The sequence below is a fragment of the Mytilus trossulus genome, chromosome 7 (assembly GCF_036588685.1).
Source record: "Mytilus trossulus isolate FHL-02 chromosome 7, PNRI_Mtr1.1.1.hap1, whole genome shotgun sequence".
In the NCBI taxonomy this organism is placed as follows: Eukaryota; Metazoa; Mollusca; class Bivalvia; order Mytilida; family Mytilidae; genus Mytilus; species Mytilus trossulus.
In genome coordinates, this window is record NC_086379.1 from 16,835,389 (window position 1) to 16,855,446 (window position 20,058).

At 31.7% G+C, this 20,058-nt stretch overlaps 2 protein-coding genes across 4 annotated transcripts; one reads left to right on the plus strand and one right to left on the minus strand.

Moving 5' to 3' along the window:
- Positions 1-41: 41 nt before the first annotated feature.
- On the minus strand, positions 42-8,446 carry LOC134724719 (NFU1 iron-sulfur cluster scaffold homolog, mitochondrial-like). The gene is made up of 7 exons (XM_063587907.1): positions 8,332-8,446; positions 7,364-7,473; positions 6,303-6,438; positions 5,482-5,548; positions 4,294-4,408; positions 2,192-2,295; positions 42-1,469 (listed from the first exon to the last, which is right to left on the minus strand). The coding sequence occupies exons 1-7, from the start codon at positions 8,397-8,399 to the stop codon at positions 1,254-1,256; spliced, it is 816 nt and encodes a 271-aa protein (XP_063443977.1). The 5' UTR covers positions 8,400-8,446; the 3' UTR covers positions 42-1,253.
- A 3,473-nt stretch (positions 8,447-11,919) lies between these two features.
- LOC134726863 (UPF0728 protein-like) lies at positions 11,920-16,892 on the plus strand. 3 transcript variants are annotated; one of them, XM_063591263.1, is made up of 5 exons: positions 12,062-12,242; positions 12,447-12,481; positions 14,996-15,096; positions 16,066-16,185; positions 16,702-16,892. In XM_063591263.1, the coding sequence occupies exons 1-5, from the start codon at positions 12,198-12,200 to the stop codon at positions 16,764-16,766; spliced, it is 366 nt and encodes a 121-aa protein (XP_063447333.1). In that variant the 5' UTR covers positions 12,062-12,197; the 3' UTR covers positions 16,767-16,892. The 3 variants fall into 3 exon arrangements, with proteins under 3 accessions (XP_063447334.1, XP_063447333.1, XP_063447335.1); XM_063591264.1 differs by lacking the exons at positions 12,062-12,242; positions 12,447-12,481 and adding an exon at positions 11,920-12,026; XM_063591265.1 differs by lacking the exon at positions 12,062-12,242 and having other exon boundaries at positions 12,447-12,468.
- The last annotated feature ends 3,166 nt before the right edge of the window (positions 16,893-20,058 follow it).

Sequence of the window (20,058 nt, forward strand, 5' to 3'; positions counted from 1 at the left end):
ACAAATACTGGTATGTAATTTAAATTTTAATGAATATCAATTCACATCACATGTTTTAAAACATATATAACAATAAATATCAACAACAGACTTCAAATGACCTGTACGGAACACCTGACATCTGAGCATTTCTCTAAGGAGTCAAGGTGGTATATGTCTGTATACATGTATATAGGTTATGTTTGGAATAATCACTTTGACACAATTTCACATTGCATAACTCAAAACAGAGAATGATTTTTAACTGAATAATAGTATCTGTACTCTGTGTAAGGATCATTTTATAAAAGGTCATTATACATTATTTTCAGCAATGATATTCATAATAATTTGTTTTACTTATATCAAAGTGAGCTTGGTAGGCTCTTCCAAAAGGGTAATCATATTCTCTCCCACATGGGACATGATTGCAAATACCCTACAGTCAAAGTTGTTTGTCTGTAATTTATATATTGGAACAAAGTACTTAATTTTACCCCTTCTGGTCTTATAAAAGGTTACAAGTCAAGTTGGGGTTATGTGATCTATCTCAAATAGTTGAATACTAGTAACAAATGTCAGTATTTTGTTAAGAGAAAACAAAGATTCAGCAATGTATTCTTTATCAAAATGTGTGTGCATAGCTCAGTCTTAAAAGGTTATTCAGTTCAGATCCTACTTATTGATGCATTATTTGTTATTCAGTGTTTTATCAGAATCCATTATTTTGATTGAAAGACAATAATAGTAACCTTATTCATTGGCATTTCAAAATAATATTTTATTCCAAATTAAATCAAAAAATTTATGACAGCATGTGCTTTTTAGGAAAACAATGCATAGGAAAACAAACAAAAAGGCCTGATAAGTTACCCCATGGTTGTAGCATTAAAATGTAATTGGAAAATGGAATGGCCCTTTTTGTAATTTTATTAGTGTAGTGTTATGGGTTGAAAATATGTATATTTTAGGTACATGTATGAAGCAATTCCACATTTTTACATCCCATAAATAAAACAACAAAAAGAAGCATTCAATTTTTAAGTAATATCAAGAAGAGGTTTGAAAAATGGTTGCTTAAATATCAAATCAAAAACAATGAAAATGCAAATAAATGCCAAACAAAATTTCTATTCATAAAGCATCTTATTTAATGATCCTAAACTCACTTGGCACAACATTGCATCAAATAGTATACATGTATATCCACTTTGAGTAAAACAATGGATAACAGCAAGGTAACAGCTGATGTCATAATTAACAAACATTCCTTATTAGGTATCTTTTGATTCTCCAATACTTTTCTCAAATTTTTCAAATTCTTGTTCACTCATATTGTCAGCTTCATCCTCAATCTGTTCAACTCCCATAACTTCTGGTATATAAAACTGTAACATATTTTGTACCCCATGTTTCAATGTAACAACTGAACTTGGACAACTTGTACAGGAACCCTGCATCTTTAGTTTTACAATACCTTCTTCAAAACCCTGTAATTAAAAAAAATATGTTGATTGTATTCAAAGCAAGATAAAATACATCAATAGATAATTCATATTAATAAAACATCCAAAATTTTCTGAACTTACAGTATAATTAATCTATCAAAAAACTTTCTTTATATAGTTACAAGACAGAAGTCTGCTAAATATTGTCTGTGCCTGTCCCAAGTTAGGAGCCCTTGGACTTTATAAGTCTTGTATATTCATATGTTTTGAAGTTTAATGTGAAGTCTGTTTTCACTGAACTTATACACATTTTGTTTAGGGGCAATTGGAAGCCTGCCTCCATGGCTGGAATGTTCTCTCTGTGTTGAAGACCCCTTTAATAACCTTCAGCTGGTGTCTGCCCTTGGGTCTAGTTGTTGTCTCTTTGACACATTCCCCATTTCCATTCTCAATTTTAGCATATGGATATGTTTTTCCAATCTTGGTCCCTGCATTGTGTTTTTTTTAACCTATGTCAAGACAAGTTCTTATCACTTATATACATGGCTTGAACTTAAAAGTCTGATGAAAAAGCATTTTCATGTCTTACTTAGACTTGGTAGAGTGGCTAAGCTTGGAATTCAGCCACTCTGTACACACCTCAACTGTGGAAGAATAGAAAAGGCAACGTAAAGTTTACTCCATAGGGTACAAAGCTTAAACCAATTGTGTAAACAAGAGATAGAGAGTAAAACTAGTGAAGTTATAATGTATTTATAGTTTACCATATAAACAATATCTCCACCATCTTCCTGTACAGTAGGTCTTATTCTTGTGTCAAGTAACTCCTTAATCATTAGGACCACCTCATCATCCTCTGGGTCTACAGCTTGACAAAAAAAAAAAAAAAATTTCATTGAAGTTTTAGATTCATACATTGATAAATCAGTATTTGCTTCAAATATGTTTTTCAAACAATCTTTATAAACAGGATTTATTGATAAATCAGTATTTGCTTCAAATATTATGTTTTTCAAACAATCTTTATAAAGAGGATTTATTAATTAGATCATTGCTCTTTGTGTTTGATTCTTTATGTTGATGTTCTTGATTGACAGTATTCAACCAGATACTGTTTTATCGGTAATTCGTATATTTTCCCTTTGATCTTACTGCCTAATATTTTCCAGTATCAAGGTACTGGCGGTATCACTGAAAATATTAGGCAATACATTGCGTGACGTCATAACATTGCATGACTTCATAATTACCAATAAACAGAATAATAGAAAGTTTCGTTTTTGATGCTGACTATATCGTGTTGAATATCTTAACTTGCCCCAAAGGGCTCGTCTAGATATTACACATGATATAGTCACTATCAAAAACGAAACTACCTATTATTCTCTATATATTTGAGTAGAAACCTGTAGTAAATAGCATTTTTGACCATGCTTTCCAAAATATGTTGGTTTTTTATTTTTTTCACTTGTTCACAATTATTATCATCCTGTTCCATTAGCTGCACTGTACCAGTCTTTATTGAGTGTTTTACTTTGACTACAAATGGTCGCTAGGTGACAAAAGGGGTTGGTTGGTGTTGGCATAAAACTGGGATAAACCCAACACATTTTAGCATACACCAAGTCAAGCTACCTGTTTTAAACATGTGTTTTCTTTTATTATAGTCATTTTCATGGGTAGTTAGATGATAAAATACCAAATTTTGAATTGGTTTTTAAAGGTAAATTTCTATAGCTAAGGTGAATTCCACAAAATGCAGTAGCTTTTACTTTACATTTATAAAAATGTATAGCCTCAGCATTACATTTTTAAACATCATATGTTGTAGTAACCAGGGCTTCCAAAATTTTTCTGAGCCAGCCGGACATTTCATATCTGATCCGAATTTTAATCCCTAAGACAAAGTCACAAAAGGCAATTATGGTAATCAGATGGCCATCCCATTGACATTAAATTAAAATCGATATTAAACTTTACTTTGATATGAATTTGATGTTCTGACATAAAATGTTAAAATTGACATTGCATCATTCAAAGTGTGCACATCAACGTGCTCATATCTGCATTAGACTCTTTATTTGTGCAAAATGAAGTTGTCTAGAACTTTATTTTCGTTTTTAAAGTCAAATTTTTCAAAACCGGATGTTGACTTGACAATGATAAAACATGGACCATAAACGGATACGTAAAATCTGTGTACGTTAACATAGAACTACTGAGCGAAGAAGCTCTTTCCATGTTATTTCTTCAACAAAACACTTGAAATGAACATTAGATACAGGCATTAATGATAGTTTTAGCATTTTTGAAGAAATGTAGGATGCATTATTGAATTTCCCACCTGTGCACATGCGCACACGTGTTCTTGTTCATACAACGTAGTTCTGACGATTTTTCATTTAAAACCTTTTTAAATGATTTATCAAATCATGTTTATAAATGTATTTATTATATATTTTAAATCAATTAGATACAAGCTGCTGAAATGTACGAAAATAATTGGGAATGGATCGATTAATTTATACAATGTCCGGTACTGAAAATAGTTTACCTGTCACCTGAACAGGTAGTTTTCAGCTGTCCAACAACTAATTAGCCTTGATTAAAATTAGAAAGTACTAAAGTAGGGGTTGTTTTGATAGTAATTAATCATTATGTCACTTTTATGACCGGAAATGTATGGCTGTTAAAGGCAAAATGTTGGGTCAAAAAGATCGTGAATTTATATGTTAAAATGACCGAAAAAGCCTTTGAAACTAAAAAGTATATGACCGTTTCATGCTTTGCCCAGCCGGTCTTTTACCGGACATTATACAAATGACCGGAATATATGACCATTTTGGAAGCCTTGGTAGTAACTAACCAGTATCAATAGAGGGTTGTTCATCAGTCAACACAGGTAAGCCACTGGCAAAGAAGTCCATAATGGTTCCATAGACATCTGGCTTTACCACCTGCCAATCAATATCTTCATCTGTCTGTAAATCAATAAAATACCAAATAATAGTACAGTGCAACCTGTGTTATCTGACACAATGGGGGACCAAAAAAAAATGTTGGATTAAGGTGGTACCTAACACTACAGGGAGATAACTCTGTATAGTTAGCTAAATGTTTTAATGATGCTGTGTTGTAAAAGGAATATAAAGCTTCTCAATGAACAAAATTGGTGTTTGTCAAACTGCTATATAACCAGTGTAATTTTTCTGACAAAACGGTTGGTTCAAAATTTTTGAAATTTTTATAGTTTTGTTAAAGGGTCAAAGTAAATACTTTGACAAAATTTCATGAAAATTAAACGAGCCAAATTAATTTTAGTGAAATTGTTGGGTACCACCTTAAGCAGGGTGTCAAAATACTCAGGTTCTTTCTGAAAGGATTAGCACATTTTGGGACCATGAAAATGTGCTGCTTAAAGTAAGATGTTGGAATACTCAGGTGTAGGGTTAGATAGGTTAAACTGTAATAGAAATTGAAGCGAGCAATATTGAAGCTATCAGAAATCTTATATTACAATATGTGTACATGTGTAAAGAATCAAAAAGAATATTTATTAGTTCTGTATATGAAAAATCTATAACACTAAATCTAACAGAGGATTTATCTCATCATTGTATATCCTCTTTTGAAGTTTGCCATGAAATACTTTTTACTGAAATGAGTTTACTGTAAGTTGATCTTGGTTTCAATATCCTTACTTTTTTACTCCTACTGGGTGTTTTTTTTAGCCTTAATTGAACGGTTACCCTCAAGATCAGTATGGGTTACAGTTTACATCTACTTTTGAAAACTTAACAGAACTTATCTTTTCATTACTGAATGATACTTATGGGTTAAAAATATTACTTTGAAACCTATAGTGGTTTACTTTTATAAATTGTGACTTGGATGAAGAGTTGTCTCATTGGCACTCATACCACATCTTTTTATATCAATTATACAAACTGTACTTTGTATTCTATTTATATAATTTGTGTCATGAATTGATTATCTAAATCCATTAATTGATTTCCATTCTATAAATAACTTGAAATACCAACAGAAGACTTACTTTAGTTACAGTTATAAAATCTGTTCCAAAAAACACACCTTTTACACCATCAATTCGAAACAGCTGTCTGAAATTTAAGAGAATTGTGAAACAATGTATGAGAATGCATGAAAATCATTTAAATTTTAGTAAAACATCCTCTTTCTTATTTTTACACTAATGTGTTCAAATGTTAATTTAAGATCAAATACATTTTGCACAGACATATATAAGACACAAGATAAATAATTTTTAACAGAAAGATATTGAATTGTTAAAAATTACAATTCCATGATCATGATGATAGGGATGAGATTTTATACTATTGAGAAGTGGCGGATCCAGAACTTTTGCTAAGGGGGGGCTCGCTGACTGACCTAAAGGGGGGGTCATAATTCCCTATATAATCAACCAAATTTTTCCCACAAAAGGGGGGGCCGGACCCCGGACCCCCTGGATCCGCCCATGTTGAGGTTGTGATAAGCACATTGTATATCACTCATTTCTTACAAATAATTAGGCTTTTTTTTTTTGGCATAGAGATAAACATCAATGCCTATTTTTCCCTGATAGTCAAACATGTACAAATGATGTTTAAGATTTGGAATAGGGTTGTACATATGTATATATTTGTTTAGGGGCCATCTGATGGCGCCTCAAGATGTGGGAATTTCTCGCTACATTGAAGACCTGTTGGTAAACTTCTGCTGTTGTTTTTTCTATGGTCAGGTTGTTGTTTCTTTGACACATTCCCCATTTCCATTTTCAATTTTATTGTATCGTTCTAAAACATACAAAAATCTTATTTCAAACTTGAAAACATTTTAAAATAATCATCTTACTTGGCTAAGGTGGAACAGTAAGTGGATGATGCATTGGGAAAATCTTTGGTTCCTGCCTCCAACACTTGTACTCCTGGTATGAACTTTAAACTGTTTGGATTGGGAGTCTCTTGTGTTTGAATAAACATATGTCTCACTGCAATAACAATAATGGAAATTTGAAAATTAAATTTTCTGATAAATTATCTCTCATTATGAAATCTTTTTTTTTAAGTTTAACTACCGGTAATATGTTTATTGGAGATTTTTTTAGTTGTGACTTGCTATGAACTAATTTTCAGTTACTGCAATTAATTGTGTCTTTGAGAAGATTTGATGCAATTGCCAACGAGACAATACTCTATCAGAGACCAAAAGACATAGAAGTTATAAACAACTACAAAAATGTATATATCTAGAATATTTGTATTAGAATACTCAATAGAGAGGGTGATGGATTGCTACGCTCGAAAACAAGGTTTTCTCTGGATAACGACCTGCTCTGTCAACCTCTCCGCTACATGTATGTGTTATAAAATTCTATATTTATATTTAATAAATTAAATAATGTCCACTATTTTTAGTAAATTCCCAGCAATTTAGGAAAAAAATTTCTAGGATGTTAATATTATCAAACCTTTGTAAATTTGCTGATCTAAGGAGATTATATGTCTGTCACAGTAAAATAGCTGTGTCTACTAAGACTGATCTAAGGAGATTATATGTCTGTCACAGTTAAATAGCTGTGTCTACTAAGACCTATATGTATTCCTTGATGGGACACACGGTATACACATTTCCACTCAGACTGTATGCCCAGATTTATCTATCTATTAGTATGACCAGTAAACTAATGAAGCATGTACAATATTTCAAACATCCTTCAGAATAGTCACCGTCAGGACATGCTAGTGATCTCTGTTGATGAAATAGTTAAGACAATTTGCCCATAGATACCCCTCATAGACAAATGATAGATACATGCATATACATTTGTACATGTAACTAGTTTTTAGGCAAACAAAACACTTGAATTGTGTATTTGTGTTTTTTTATCATCCAATACACTTTATCAATCTTACCTAATGATTTTCTGTTTATACATGGTGGCTGTAACAGCACTCTGTTATGTGTATTTGGGATGGCTCTGTTTATTTGGTTACATCTTGTACATGTGTGTACGCTTGAAACCCTAAGAAAGTAATTAAAAAAATGTAAGCAGATAAAATACAGTATCTAAGTTACAATATACAACATTTACAATGATGTACATGTATAAAGAATTCTTTTTAAAATAACTTACATGTAGGATGTGTCAATGTATGTGGCAGTTGATCAAAGTTTACCAGTTAACATATACAGAGCAATAAGTTTAAAACTAGTTTTACAAAAAAGGAAATGATACACAGTAATTAAACAGATATAACATGCCACGCAGGTTATTCAGTTATGTCAGTGTGCACCACATGTTTGATGTTATATAATTATTTCTTCAGATATAGAAAAAAAGTAACAGTCATTCGTGATATACGCATCATTTTTTAAATGTCAAATAATGTAAAATAAATAAAAACCAGTTTGATGACCTTTGACTTTGAACATGTTGTGCTTTTATCTGTATTTTTGATATCCCAAAATCCTTTAATAGTAAAAAGAATAGATTGTAAGGACTTCATACTTTTTCACATTCATCATAACTTAATTATTTGGTGGAATTTTTACACTTTTTCGTAAGAATACAGAAATTATACATGTCATAGTGAGGCCAGCTGATAAACCAGAGAAGTACAATTCTATAGAAAGTGGACCGAATTGATAAACAATAGTAGAGTGATCTTTTAAAAAGTGGGGAGAGTTTCTGAATAAGTGGGCCGATTTGACGGTGGGACGAGTTGACTTTGTTATCACAGGTCTAGATTACGCAACGTCACTTTTCAGAACCCATAACAAGGCTAAAATATAATTAGCTTGCAACATAGTGGCACTTTTAATATACCTTATGGATTTAAAAATGTTTTTTATTCATCCCAACCGTATATTATTAACAGACCTTGATAAGACGTGTTGTTTGCGAAAGAAAACATTTCTCAATGCCCCAACGTTTATTTTGGTAGCCATCTTGTCGAAGTCGTGGTGGCAAAAGTGCTTGAAAGTGAATTTAGTAACTCGTCCCTCTGAAGACTCGTCCCTAGTCTAAAAGGACAGACGAAGCAAAGTAGATTGTGAAAATGAATTGAGGATGTGCACAATACTGAGTATGTATTCTATAGACATTTTATCGAATCTTTTTTAAGATTCATGCATGATGTGCAACAATTTTGTTTCATTGATAATTTTATGTGATGATGTTGTCACTGACTTTTGGGAATATATATATAGTTTTTGTGCTTGTTTATTTTTGCCCACTTATATAAAATTTCTATTGTAAATCTAATTTAATCTAAAAGCAGCCAATTTAGGAGAGGGTTAATAAAGCAACACAAAAATTAAAAGCACGTTTGAAGCATTGAGGCAATCTATAAAAAGGTGATAATTTCATTTATTTAGTTTTTTGTTGTAAATAACTAAAAAGTCTATGTGCGCACTAGTAATATGTAAGTAACAGCTATAGAGAGCTCTTAATCTAATATGACTATCAGATAAACATTCAGAGATTATAAAGTCAATGTACATAAAATTAAAAGGCATGCATTAAAAAAGATTTATTTTGTTCAAATAAAATTGAGAATGGAAATGGGGAATGTGTCAAAAGTATGTTTTAATTGGGCCTCGAGAGCCGGTGTGTATATGATGCAAACGCCCTTGGGCAATGCACACAAGTAAATGTACCTACCATAAAACCAAGAAATGTTCATTTGCTTAACAAGTTCTTTTGAGACATAAAATCCATGAACATGATGTATCAAATTACCAAACAGCAGAGCAACATCAGTCAATACCACTCTTGGATTGAACAATTAAATGTGGTCAAACTGTTTTCAGCCCTAAATGGTATGGTGAGTGACCTATTCATCTATCCCGAAGAGAAGCAGTGGCTTAAACAAAAAAGATTTTAAACCATATCTTATACGGTTCGAACAAAAGTATCGTATGTCCATGATTTTGTCTAAAAAATTATTTAGTGTGTTTAATATGAAACAAATGTAATAAAAGATACTTAATTATTGACGGAATTAGTTAAAAATTTAGTTCGAATTTCTCAAGTGCCAATACACTGATGCATCTTATTTGTATGGTTCAGAGACGGATTTAGAAGGATCTCCCCATCCCTTTTTAGCTCACCTGGCCTAAAAGGCCAGGTGAGCTTTTCTCATCACTTGGTGTCCGTCGTCGTTGTCGTCGTCGTCTGTCGTCGTTAACAATTACTGAATGGATTTGAATTAAACTTAGCATGATTTTTCCTTAGATTATCCTGCACAAAGTGTGTGCTTTGATTTTTGATCCGTCAAAAAAAATGGCCGCCGTTACTTAAAATAGAACATAGGGTTCAAATGCAGTTTTTGGCTTATATCTCAAAAACGAAAGCATTTAGAGCAAATCTGACATGGGGTAAAACTGTTCATTAGGTCAAGATCTATTAGGCCTTAAATTTTCAGAAGAATCAAACAACATTGTTGGGTTTCTGCCACTTAATTGGTAATTTTAAGGAAATTTTGCAGTTTTTGGTCATTATCTTGAATATTATTATAGATAAAGATAAACTGTAAACAGCAAAAATGATCAGCAAAGTAAGATCTACAAATAAGTTAATAAGACCAAAATTGTCAATTGACCCCTTAAGGGGTTATTGTCCTTTAATGACAATTTTTTACAATTTGTTCGATCATCATATTTGCTAACTTTAAAAAATCTTCTCCTCTGAAACTACTGAATGGATTTGGATGAACTTAGCATGATTGTTCCTTAGATTATCCTGCACAAGAGTGTGCTTCGATTTTTGATCCGTCAACAAACATGGCCTCTGTTACTTAAAATAGAACATAGGGGTTAAATGCAGTTTTTGGCTTATATCTCAAAAACGAAATCATTTAGAGCAAATCTGACATGGGGTAAAAATTATCATTAGTTCAAGATCTATCAGCCCTGAAATTTTCAGATGAATCAAACAAACCATTGTTGGGTTTATGCCACTTAATTGGTAATTTTAAGGAAACTTTGCAGTTTTTGGTCATGATCTTGAATATTATTATAGATAATGATAAACTGTAAACAGCAAAAATGATCAGCAAAGTAAGATCTACAAATAAGTTAATATGACCAAAATTGTCAATTGACCCCTTAAGGGGTTATTGTCCTTTAATTACAATTTTTCACAATTTGTTCATCATGTTGACTTACTTTAAAAAATCTTCTCCTTTGAAACTGCTGTATCAATTTCAGCCAAACTTAGGCTAAATGAGTTTCAGAGTATCTAGTATAAATTTTATATTTCATTTCATTGTATGTCAAGAAACATAGCTCCTATGGCTAAAATAGAACATAGGAGAAAATGATTTTTTTTTGCTTTTGAAGAAAATAGGACGATTCAGAGAACATTTAAATAAATTGAAAAGCCAAAATAATCATTGATGAGAGATTTAACCAAAAAAAATAAGGTGAGCGATTCAGGCTCTTGAGAGCCTCTTGTTTGCTGGAGAACTTGGTTGGTCACGGAATTTGGATCACTGAAGCATGAATGTAGCGGGCCCCGCTGAAGCAGTTAGTGCAACCCTCTTTTATGAAAATTTCTAGATCCGCAACTGTGGCCAGTTTGGGCCATTACGTTCTAATCTAGTTTCCATAAGTCGGGTAGGTTGGAAATAGAAAACTTTAAAGGGTTTTAAATATTATTCGGTTTACCGTTAAAATCATTAACAATATACATCATGAGCACTTATTCTCCTTTTACATATAGCTCTTCTTATATGAAAATCTTTAATCGATAAATTAGCGTCCTTTACGAAGTTAGCCTTGCGGTTGAAATACTTTTCTTATGTTCTTTTACCTTGTAATAAAGTATCAGATCTTTTGACCACCCAAAATATTTAAAGACTGTTACAAAGTTTACATTTTACAAATTTAATTAATTAACTGAGCTTTGTACTCAAATTTTGTACATTGAAGAACACAAGTCTCATAGAAGAATACAAATAATTGATATTTCCTTCGTCCAAAACTTTTCTTACAAACATGAGCATCATCAAGTAACCATAGCCCAATTTGTTGAGCCTGTGTACATATTTTACCATAGATATAATGACAGCAAAATAAAGAGAAAACTCTGTAACCTCTGATAACACTGCGGCCAAATTTGAGGATTTTTTTTTATTAACACCAAGAATATACTGTAGATATCTGAAATGTGTTTTTTTTTCTTTTCTTCAAATAGTCATTTATGTGAATTAATTGAAAGAAATAAATAATCACTGTCAATAAAATTGCAGTACAATAATTTGAATATGGAGTTCGGGTCCGATTTGGTTTCGGGTCGACTCTCCCATATTTGTCTCAACTTCGGTCCATTCTTGTTCTTGCAATCATTTCAGTGAGTATGCATATAGTATGCTTACAATAAAATATCACTGCTCTAGAGTGTACTTTATTGTTATTTTACGATTAATCATAATCAGCTTTTACAAAAAGGGCCGAATACCCATAGGGCGAGTTAGTAAAATTAAGCGTTTATAAGATTAAGATCAAATAAATAAATACACACTTCCTGGATACATGACGCCAAAAATCTAAGATATAATACAACTAGAAAAGGTTAATTACTTACTTAAATAACAAAGTATATAAAATCTACCTAATATACCGAGAGATATCTGTATTTTAAAGAGCTACATCTTACCTTCCACCAGGAATATGAATACGGAATGATCACAACATTATTTTTTACTCCAATATTTTCATCATCAAAATTCATACTCACCATTCATGAGTAACACAACGTGTGCTACAATGTACCAGTGGAATATGATCTATAGACGTATTTACACTTGTATTCAAATTTGTCCGCCATTACATAACATCACACAGGTTCCCGTAAACTTTGACTTCATAATTCAAAACATATGACGTCACAACTAAAAAGTGATTGTTGCTTGATGTCAAAAGGTTATTCGGAGGTAATGTAAGGTCATTCGGATGCAAAATACAGCTAAATACCAAAAGTGTAAATATGTTTATTCAACCGTCATTAACACATGTTTCCATCCCCTGTAATTGCTCAGTTTTGTATTTTTATATAGTGTTTTGTGAACTTGTTTCATTATGCTTGTATTTTATTCTGAGGTAAAGTTCCTGGCCTCATAGTCCAAATAATTATGACATCTTGAAAGGCTATTATATTTTTTTTCTGGGACGCCTTACATCGACGCAGGAAGGCGTCAAAGCAAAAGATTAAAATAGCCTTCCAAGACGTCATTATTATTTAGACTACTGCATGGCCTCATTGCTTTGCTCCTCTTGCTTTAAGAGTTTAAATTGAATGTTGCTTTAGTTATTCCACGTTAAATTCTGAGTGCCAATGAGACAATTCTCCATCCAAGTCACAATATATAAAAGTAATCCATCATATGGGGACGAAGTCCCCAATAACAGTAGAAAATTCAATAAAATAATCGGGAAAATTTCCCGAATTTTTCAGTGTACTAATGAACTCAAATTTGTTCAAATTTTTTTGTCGCCGTTTTGAAATCCCGGACCTGCGCAGATATCTGCAATGTTCTTCCTTTTTCCGGTTTTGTTTTTATGAATCTTTGAGTAAAATATATATTTATCAGTCTAGTATAAAAAGGAAGGAACGCAATACCAATTTCATTTTTAATAATTCCTTGATACAATATATGAAAAAACGTTCTTTGTTTACTTGCATATGACGTCATAACTTAAATAACGTCACAACTAAAATCCCTAACAACAGAACCAAAATCGAAAATGTTACGGTATTTCCATTTCTTTTTTTTAACAAATATTTAAGTAACAAAAAAATAATTCATACAGACTTCGTCCCCATTTACAGGTAATGCCTGCCTCATATTAGGTCAAGGTAGTAAGTTCTTCAACACAGAGTCTTGGCTCATACCAAACAGCAAGCTATAAAGGGCTCAAAAAAATTACCAGTGTAATATATAAACATATATATATCATTACACCATTCAAACAGGAAAACCAACCGTCTAATCAATATAAAAAACAAGAAACACTTATGAACCATATCAAAACACCACAACTACCATATGACTACTGATTATCAGATTCCTTACTTTAATACGAATGTAGGACATGGTGCAAACAATTGCAGCGGTATTGAAGGTTTAATGGTACCAAACCTTCTCCTTTATCAGAAACAGTAGTGTAACATCACAACATAGAAAGACACATTATAAAATATCTATTGGAATGGCTTACAAATGTACGTTACTCAATCAAATAATGTAGTAACACAAATGAAAGAATTTCATCAGTCATTCAGTAGTTGTCTTTTGTTGATGTGGTTCATAACTTAATTTTGTGTTTCTCGGTTTTTTATATACATTTAGATTAGACCATAGACCACTTTCGAGTTCATCCGTCACTGGCAAAAACTCGTCAATTATGCACGCCTTTAGGACATCATTTACCAGATAGAGGGGGTCGCCTGTATCCCTGCACTATTTACTTTCTTCAAGCGTCTTAGTGATTGTCTTTGTGCAGGATAAACTAGAAATAATGGTTGCTCTGTAGGTACTTACTGACAATTCCCTAATGACAGCAGTGTTGATTGTCAATTTTGAGAATTCAATTTGCCGAATAATTCGTGCAATATAGAATTATAGTTTTCCAACCACTCGCTCAACATTGGAAGGGAAGTGACGACGCCCCTAAACGCACAAATGACAGTGATAAAGGCACGTATAGTTGACGAGTTTTTTCCGGTGACGGATGAACTCGAAAGTGGTCTATTGGTTTTATTGTTTGAATGGTTTTACACTAGTTAATTTTTTGGGTCCTTTATAGCTTGCAGTTCGGTGTGAGCCAATGCTCCGTGTTGAAGACTGTACCTTGATCTATAATGGTTCACTTTTATGAATTGTGACTACTACTATCTCCCAATTGATACGATATTCCCGTGCTTGCATTTCCTATCATGATTTTCTTGATAGAGGGTTACTGCTCACAAGGAAGCTATTAAACCAAGAGTTCCAAATGGTGAAGTTGAAATCATCCCTTCGTAAATTTTACGGACGCCATCACGAGTTGGTTGACCGTTATGGAATAACCGTTTCACAAATGATATCGGATATGTTCCTTACGTCGTAACTACAATCCCCTTCCCTTTCATGAATTTGACCTACCGAATTAGACTATTTACCGGATTTGTAATCACATAAGCAACACGACGGGTGCCGCATGTGGAGCAGGATCTGCTTACCCTTCTGGAGCACCTGAGATCACCCCCCCTAGTTTTTGGTGGGGTTCATGTTGTTTATTCTTTAGTTTTCTATGTTGTGTCATGTGTACTATTGTTTTTTCTGTTTGTCTTTTTCATTTTTAGCCATGGCGTTGTCAGTTTGTTTTAGATTTACGAGTTTGACTGTCCCTTTGGTGTCTTTCGTCCCTCTTCTATTAAATTAGAATCTTTTGATTTGAGATTTATTCTCGCTGATAATTTTTTTTACACCTTTCTGATTTGAATATTACACATGTAGTTTATCGTATAAATTAACAAAAATGTTTTATTCATTATACAGAAAGAAAATGCCACCAAATGCACAAGTTCTTGTAGCCCATGGTCCATATGAAGCATGTGGAAATGTTGATTATAGAACTTCAAGACTTGAAGGATTACAAGGTAAGTTAAGAGTGCAGAGTGTTTCTAATTTTTGAGAATTATTCTTGTTTATCTAGAGTAAACCACAGTGAATCAATATGAATTGTGATTTTAGGGAGCTATACCATTTGATTTTTATGGGGGGGCTAGGATGAAAAATTTTGTCCTGCTTTTTTTTTTAGTTGTAATCTCTGTCCTGCCTTTTTATTTTTTACTCTATTCGGTCCTGCCTTTTATTTTTACTAGTTTATCCTGACTTTTTTTACACAAATTGTCATCCTGCCTTTTTTTTTTACCAAGTTGCTCATCCTGCCTTTTTTTTTTACTCAAAACTCCTGTCCTGCCTATTTTTTTCAAATTTCATCCTAGCCCCCCCATAAAATTCAAATGGTAGCTCCTTTAGGTGATGACAGTATTGTTTTATTAGCCCCCATGGTCTACTGGGTATGAGCTGTTAGATTTACAGTCACTTCAATGAGTCTGTTTTAATATACTGCAATATTTAAATTAAATTTTTTGTTTCATTTGAGTAAAATTGATTTACCTCCCCTGAAGTATGTATAATTCATTCCTGCAATTAACTATTTCACAAAAAAATATTTAAAGTAATGATAATCATTTCAGTATATATCTTATTATCAATTTTTGTTGTAAAAATGTTTGTGCTCCTGTTTACATGTACATTTATAAGTTATAATAGTATGTATTGATGAAACCTTTCAAATATTTTTCATGTATTATAGCTTAAGAACCAAAGCTGTCAAGTCTAATACAATTTGATCATAATTTCTTTCCTAATTGTAACAAATTACAAATATTATTGTGCAGTGAAGAAATTCTTGTGTCATGAAACTTAAATGAGTATAGAATCAGTCCTTTTTTAAAAAGAAATCCTACAATATTAAGGTTATTAATTTGTATTTCTAAATTTATTTTAAAAAAAATAAAGTATACATGTACAACATAATAACTGTTTACTTTCTATTACAGCAATGTTACATAAAGAAGGACACACTGTAGAACTTGAGGAGATTGATGACTGGAACAAAGTAGAAATATGGGTCAATGGCGAAAAAGTTTTTGATTGTAAAATTCAAGATTTAGAATATGGTAAATATCTCGGGATAAAATTTTGGAATTTGCATATAATATTTATGGAGCCTTTTGATCTTTCATGATCAATTTCTCTTAAAAAAAGATTGACTTTTTTGTTGGAATAAAAGATATGTCATGTCCTATTTTTATTATATGTATATTAAGAAAATAATTTAATGGATTGTTTGTTTGTTGGTTAACGTTGAGTGAAAATATTTTGAGATTCTCAACGGAATTCTCAAAATACAAATTTACTGGACAGTTAAAAAAGACAAGAACTATATTTTAAGTATGCTAACGATGGCTGAAATGAGCAATTATAATACAATAAATCAATGCTTATGAAACACAATATTTTGAATAAGCATTGGTAATAAATAATTATTGATAACATATATTAGATAAAACATTTACTCTTTTTGATTTGTTTGTCTCTTAAAAATGGTACAAATTCTTGATTTTCTTTTTTTGAAAAAAACAATTTTTAAATATTTAAAATGATTAAATATTTTCTCAATTTAATTTTTGTAGGAAGTGATGGAGAACTGGATCCTCTTTGCCAGAAAGCTGTGGAAAATGTAAACAATGCATTCTGATAAGCAAAAAATGCAGGAACTCATCAAGGGGCAATAACTTATTTTGACAATTGTATTCATATAATGTAAATAGTTTTACTGTGTATGTAATGTAAATAATGACAGAAGTAAAGTATGTTTTTCAAACTCTGTGTGTTTTTACTCATCTTTTTCGAAGGAGAAAAGTTTGTGTAAATTGTGATACATTTATTCTATAGTGGACATTTAGGTTGATGCACCTTACCATTTAGTGCTAAAAAGTGTTGTTTTTTTTTTCACTTGAGGACAATTTTGACAATTTTCAATTTGTTTAGGAGTAATGCTTTCTGAATGATTGAACAATAAATTTTGTGTCTTGGTTGCTTTTGACTATATCCCTTGTGCTGTTAAGGAGTTATGGCCAGGGTTTCCGCTGGCGGTCGCCATTTTCGCAAAAAACATAATTGTGGCGATAAAAATTCGTCATTTGCGAAAGAATTTGACAAAAAAATATATAGAACGATTTATTTTCCTCCATCTTGTTTATTTACTTTTTTACGAGGTTCTCAGGCTTTACCTGATCAGACAATACTCGGAATTCACCTTGACCTAATTAAGATTTGGACAGATAATCAATAATTAGCTGATTGCATTTTATAACTATTGACAACAAAGGACTAATTAATAAAGGCGTTGATTTAATTGTTTGACAAAATGATATGGTTAAATGGCTTCCGCTAAATGTCACATACAGAACTTATTCATCACTTTGAGACGCACATGTTAGAAGAAATCTTTTGACGTCTCCTCTCCTTTTAAAGATATTTTTTTAAAAGAAAGCTGTTGTTGTGACGAAAAATGTTCAAAAATCTCTGATTTAAAACTTTAACTATCCTTTGACTTTAATATAGGTAATTGATCAGGGAGACTACTTTAAAGTCGTTTGAGTGACACGCATGTTTCAAGCATAGTTTTACGTCTCAATTTTTTCATTTATGATGGTCAAGAAAAGAAAACTATCGTTAACTTATGAAGAAATCTATTCAAAAGATTGGGAAAAAACCCTCGAATGAGAGTAGCCCTTCAATGTTATGACTACACATGAAATGAGGGATCCAAAACATGGCCATTAATTTTGTTATATTCCAGGACTAATATCTTCTTTATTATTAAAAGTATAGTAGCCCCCTCATTAAGAAAAGTTGTTTAAAATACAATGACTATTTATCCCTTTTAAGTTAATGAGTGTTTATTCATTAAATGTAGAGTTTGAAATAAGTTTGAGAGAATAATCATAGACACAATGGGTCAAAATCACCTTATTTAAGGGAAAGGGGGAAGGGGTAGAAAAAAATGTAAATTTTAAACAAAAAATATAATTATATTACTTGGCAAAAAAAATAATACAAGTGGCAAAAAATATATTGTTTTTGCGAAAGAGGTGGCGAAAAAAATAATTGACCTAGGGGAAACCCTGGTTATGGCCCTTTAAAGTGGGATAAACGATACCAGGGGGACATTCTGTATTAATGTATGTGTCTTTCATCATTGAACTGTGTCACAATTGGAAGACAGTAATTTTATCCTAACCAGCAGCATTTTCAAATACAAATAAAAGAGAGAGGCGAAAGATTCCAAAAGGTTAATCAAATTCATGCATTGTAAGTCAAAAACAAACTGGCAATGTCATGACAAAAAACGAAAAATGACCAGAAGACAGTATACTAAATTGAACACAACATAGACTGAACAAATAAATTCTGTCCTATTTTAATTTGTATGACTGTTTAAAAAAGACTTGTCACACTGTGTATACTGTTCAGATGTAAGATACTAATATTCTACTATTATTATGAGGGAGGAGTATAGTTATATCAAAATTATTGAATATATTATAGGTTGTTTTGTTTTTCTTCATTATCAACTTCAAAACAATGAATGTTTCATTGATTGAAGAAAATTGAAGGACAACACAAAAAATTGAAATCTAATTAACCCTTAATATTAAATAACAGTATAAAACAAAATAGTATGATAGAAGGATATTATATTTAAAAGCTTTCTGCCTGGTTACCACAGTTGAAAAGTAAATAGTCCGTTTTAACGAATTCATTGATAAAGCTCAGATAAACAGCTTCCTTCTGGTAACTTTACCATAAAGGAGCATGTATGAAAAAAGCAATTATTATGCCCTGAAATAACACAAAAGAATTAGAATAATTCTAGCCTTCAAAGATGATTTTAACTTAAAATTCATTGATGAATAAATTTAAAACTAATACAATTTAGTGCAATAAATAACTTGTGTGATGTCGCTTAACCATTATAAACATGTTAAACTGGACATGTTTGACATAAAATGTTCCTTTAATAGATGAAGTTTTTGGTCAACACAGATCAGCTAACACAGATATGATGCCTGGACATACCAAAACAAGATATTCAAATTTACACATATTTGAGTCCTTGTAAAATATTTTTGAAAACAAAATATATATTTTCTGTAAAGAATTTGATCAAATCTAAGAATAATGACACAATCTCAAAATGAGGCCAATTTAGCCTATGTTTGAACAAAATGAAAGAAGTTAAGACACATGATAAACTATGACCAAATGTTCATATTTTACTACTAGTATCCTTTCCATGTGTCAGTAGAACCAACACAGTTGAAGAATTTTGATATTTCTGGAATGTCAATGGCAAGCTTATATGACATGATTTTCTATCCAAATTCCTTCAGAGAGGGTTACGGCTTATAAATCAAGAACTCGAAGTGTTAAAGTTTAAATCATCCTTTTGGTAATTTTATGGACACCTTCACAAGTTGATTGATCATTATGGAACATCTGTTTTACTTTTGACAACTGATATCTTACAATTGTTGTTACCAAAATGCATCCCATTTCCTTTAATCTAATCTGACATACAAAGTATCACATCACATCACTGGATATATATTTACATGAGCAACACAACGGCTGCCACACGTGGAACATGATCTGCCACCCCCCAAAGCACTTTATGAGATCACTCTTAAGATATTTTGGTGTTTTTTTACGCTTGCAGATTGCTTAGTATATGTGTTCTCTAAACATATGTTGTGTTTTGTATACTATTGTTTGTTTTGTTGTTGTTTTTTATCCATGACATTATCAGGTCTTATTTAACTGGTTATTTTAATTATCAGTTTAGATCCTTGCATGCTACTCTCTATTATACATTTTCTGTTTAATCAACAATTATCTGCATACATGTACTTGTCATTGTTTTGCTTCTAAACTGTCTATTCTTTTTACTACTACACTTGGTATAACCAAAAAGCTGGTTTTAA

Coding starts and splice junctions, on each gene's coding strand:
- LOC134726863 (XM_063591263.1), top strand. CDS start 12,198: ATGAGTAACACAACGTGTGCTACAATGTACCAGTGGAATATGATC. Junction 12,482..14,995: donor AACACATGTTTCCATCCCCT/GTAATTGCTCAG, acceptor TTCATTATACAG/AAAGAAAATGCCACCAAATG. Junction 16,186..16,701: donor AATTCAAGATTTAGAATATG/GTAAATATCTCG, acceptor TAATTTTTGTAG/GAAGTGATGGAGAACTGGAT.
- LOC134724719 (XM_063587907.1), bottom strand. CDS start 8,399: ATGGCTACCAAAATAAACGTTGGGGCATTGAGAAATGTTTTCTTTCGC. Junction 6,439..7,363: donor TATAAACAGAAAATCATTAG/GTAAGATTGATA, acceptor TTGTTATTGCAG/TGAGACATATGTTTATTCAA. Junction 1,470..2,191: donor GTGGAGATATTGTTTATATG/GTAAACTATAAA, acceptor TTTTAATTACAG/GGTTTTGAAGAAGGTATTGT.